This window comes from Cyprinodon variegatus, unplaced genomic scaffold (assembly GCF_000732505.1).
Source record: "Cyprinodon variegatus isolate N-32 unplaced genomic scaffold, C_variegatus-1.0 Scaffold1966, whole genome shotgun sequence".
NCBI classification, from domain to species: Eukaryota; Metazoa; Chordata; class Actinopteri; order Cyprinodontiformes; family Cyprinodontidae; genus Cyprinodon; species Cyprinodon variegatus.
The window spans coordinates 54,873-58,814 of NW_015152419.1; the positions used below are offsets into that span (position 1 = coordinate 54,873).

At 39.2% G+C, this 3,942-nt stretch overlaps 1 protein-coding gene across 1 annotated transcript in view; it reads left to right on the forward strand.

Moving 5' to 3' along the window:
- The window catches only part of LOC107104941 (GTPase IMAP family member 5-like), a gene marked incomplete at its 3' end in the record, with an annotated part of 11,236 nt that extends 8,241 nt beyond the window's left edge, over positions 1-2,995 (forward strand). Inside the window, exon 3 of the mRNA XM_015405057.1 lies at positions 2,378-2,995. Within this exon, the coding sequence (XP_015260543.1) occupies positions 2,378-2,995 (618 nt within the window). The remainder of the gene's footprint in view (positions 1-2,377) is intronic.
- Between the last annotated feature and the right edge of the window lie 947 nt (positions 2,996-3,942).

Below are 3,942 nucleotides of genomic sequence, written 5' to 3' on the forward strand. Positions count from 1 at the left end.
GAGTCTGGTCCCTGAACTTCTTCTGATGAAGTCCAGCTTGTATCAGTCCACCTTCCTGTAGAGCCTCCACCAGTAAATGAAGGCACCTTCTGATACTAGCTAACTCTGTCCAATATGTAGATGTTGGAAAAGATGCTGTGTATTTTTCCATCAGGAACAATAATTGATCATTGAGATACCAGCTAATTACAGCTGGGTTCAATTTTGCACCTAAGTGTAATTAGCTCAATTAACAGTGTAGTTGGGTACTATAACTGTATCTGATCATATGTATTCCTGCTGAAGAATAGGTAAAATCAGAGGGCATTAGGGATGAAAAAAACTGAAAGAAGAAGTCATGGTAGAGCCAGGCCAAGTGGTGCTGGGGGAAATAGGGGCATTAAACACATATCATAAGTGTTAGGTTTATTCTTTATACATCATGTGCAGTGTTACTTTGTTAGCCAGATTAGACAGAGTAGAAGGCCTTCCTTCACATGGTGGATGTCTCTGTCTGTACGGAGGTCATCTAATCAGGACAGCCTTGGTGTCTTTAAAAATACACATATGGGCACATCTTGGAGCCGGACTGATAGAGGAGAGCTATGTGTAATCCTGGGATAAAGAGGCAAGATGCATAAAGGTCAGGGCATGGATGGCATGTCAGTTTCTGATACGGACAGCTAAGCATCCACCTGATGCAAAACATGGACTCATGAGGTAAAAGAAGGAGGAGATGACCTTGTTCTGGGCTCAATCTTTGCCGGACGCTCGCGGACGTGTTTTTTAGCCCACAGCTGTCCCAACTCCAAATCATTTCTCTGTCCTGTAACGACCTGACCTGGAATAAACACTGTAACTTTTTTACTCCAGTTTTATAGTCCTTTTTTATATGGTTTTACCCAGTTTGAGTTAAGAGTGGTAAATAACTTGTTCCCATGAAAAGAACCGGAAGTGAAGTTCCGAGGCGCAGCCAACTTCAGGGGGACATAACTTCCATATTTAACATAAGCTAAGTTAACTTTGTGTTTGAAGGTAAAAAGTAGAACTTTGCCAATTTCTGCCAAGTAAAAGCAGTTCAGAAGTTACAGCCTTTTTTCAATCTTCAGGTGGAGTATTGGTACTGATGTTAAGTTAAGTTAGTAGGCTTAACACACCATCAAACTTTTTGAAGCCAATGTGTCACTGATTAGTATTTTGAGCTGCCCAATCACATTATTACTGTGAGCAAGGACAAACTATGTCACACATCATGTGATCATCATGAGTTTCAGGGGAAATTCGAATATGAGTGTTTTTGCTTGTTAAGGTGCTAACAATGACCCCCTAGACAGGGAAGGTAAGAGTTTTTGTCTAAGTATAGAATTGATTTATTTTACTTTTCATATGTGATCTAACATAGAAATACACTGACAGTCACACATGACAGGCATCCACTGATTCATTCACAGCAGATATTTAAACACACAGCTCATCTGAATAGGTTACCCTGCAGATTAGAGGTTATGGAACAGACCAGAAAACAAATTAAGTGATTGAAAGATTTACTTTGTTTTTTTGGAGTGAAAATTGCATGACTCAGGGTAAAGATCTTTACCCCTATGTTACGCATAATGGTTGGGTGCTGGTTGGATTTGAGTCAGGAAAAAAACAACTTTTTTTTCTCTGATGCAATATAAGCATAGTTGCATTGGATACAAATTGTTGTTAACCTTATACTGTATAATAGAGGACTTGCAGTTTTTTGTTTTGTTCTTTTGAAAATAGAAAATCCAATGCTGCAGCTAATTAGACACTGAGCTCTTATGGCCCCCCTAGAGTTCTATTCTCTCCACATCACACTTGATTTGGATCGCTCATAGCCAGGATGATTGAGCAAGGAAAAATAGCACGTCTTTACACTCTGCTAAATTCTGCACATTCTGCACACCTGGCAAGATGGACCTGCTTTGGATCAGCACTTGTTTTGCACTATGATAAAGGAATGTATAGATTAATGCAGGTGATGGACTGTGGTTTGGGCTGTTTCACAAAAACAAACATGAGGGGAGGAGTTACTTTTGAAGTATTTTCAAAGCCATTTTTGCTAATGTGTCTGCAGCTGACATCAGGCGGAGATATATTCCAGTGAAAGGAAGGTTTAAGCTTCTCTTTAGCCTGATGTGTTCCTTTCTGCTGCAACTATTGATTACAGAACTTTAAGACAGAGTGGTACAGAGGTTACTACTACTTTCCCACTGGTGGAAAAACCAGTTCGAACCCGGGAACAATCTGCTTTTAGCTGCAGTGGGAACAGCTCATTGAAGTGTGTCTTCCCGGGTCGAATGACTCTGCAAATTGAAAACGAATTATAATTAAATCTTTGTTCTGCTCTCTTGTCTTTGTGTTTTCCCCTCAGTGTCTGAGCTTCGACTGGTTCTACTTGGGAACAACCCGTGTCAGAGAAATCAGGTGGGAAACATCATACTGGGAGGGACTGTGTTCACAGAGGTACCAGACTGCTGTGTGAAAGTCAGGGGACGCACCATGTGGAAACCAACAGTTCTTATAAACACCCCAGATCTGCTGCACCTGAACGTCTCTGAGGATAAAGTAGCAGAACATGTAGAACAGTGTGTGAGACTGTCTGATCCTGGACCTCATGTCTTCCTGTTGGTTCTACAGCCTGAAGATTTCACTGAGCTTCAGAAAGAAAGACTAAAAACAGTCCTTGAAAACTGTGGAGATCGATCATTTGAACACTCACTAGTGCTGATATCAACACCAAAAAAAGAGAATTATGCTGAAGCCTGGTTGGACCATCCACCTTTGAAACAAATGATCAAGTTGTGCAGATACAGATATGTGCTGCAGAAGAACCTTGATCTCCAGGAGCTGTTTGTGCGCTGCAGACAGATTCTGAGGGAGAACGATGGAAAACATGTCATCTGTGATTTATCTGACTATGGTGCAGCTCATTCTGATCCAAACGAACTGGCAGGACTACCGGCTAACTTCAATCCAGCTAAAAATGCAGGTGAGAAAAACAATCAATGCTAAAAGAACAAAAAAATGAAATTGAGCAACCATCAGTAATACTAGAGTTTATGTAGACTCTCTTTTCCTGGATTTTGAAAATAATTATACTATCATCACTGAGAGAGGAGGGACTTCAATATTACTGATGGAACTTCAGTTCTTCTAGTGTTCTGAGTCCCTAGAAAAAGTTAATCAAAATTATACATTTTTCCACCCAACGGTCCAGTTCATACAGATCATTAGTGTATAGAGTGAGTCCTATAGCGCCACCTCCAGCACAGCACTAATTGGTGAAGCAGCTCTCAGTTTGTGCAGAATTTTAGGACACAGAAAACTTTAGCTGTGAAATGATTCACCAACTGGTACTGATTCAGATATGTAGTGGTGTCACAGTTAGTTCCTGTCGATGGTCATGCTGGTCCTCACCTAAACTGAACTAATCAGTAATAAAGGGATTCATTTCTGTTTGTTCATAAATAATTGCACTTTTGAAGAAATGTTTAAAGAACATAATAATAATGATTATGTTACTGATAAAATGATGTATAGTGAATTGCTATATAAGAGCTCCCTCTGGTGGTCGGACATTGTTTGCTTCTTTCTGTTGTTTAATTGAATATAAAAAACCACCAGAAAAAAACATCCATTCCTACAGTTACTGAAGCATTTTATTGTATCACGTCCTCATTTAGAAAGCATTTGCCTTTGCATTTTTTTTATTACCTGTAAACTAACTACAATATAACTAGTTGTGGTATGTTTATAATTCATCTTAAAGTGCCCATTTTATTGTGCCAAATCAATCAAAATCACATCACTGCTAAAATGTCCATTTAAAAAAAGTTCATTTTTAGTATTTCAAACACTCACAAGCACAATAAAACTAATCCAATGTATGTTAAACTACTTCTGTGCTTGGTTTAGCTACCACACAACAAAATCACA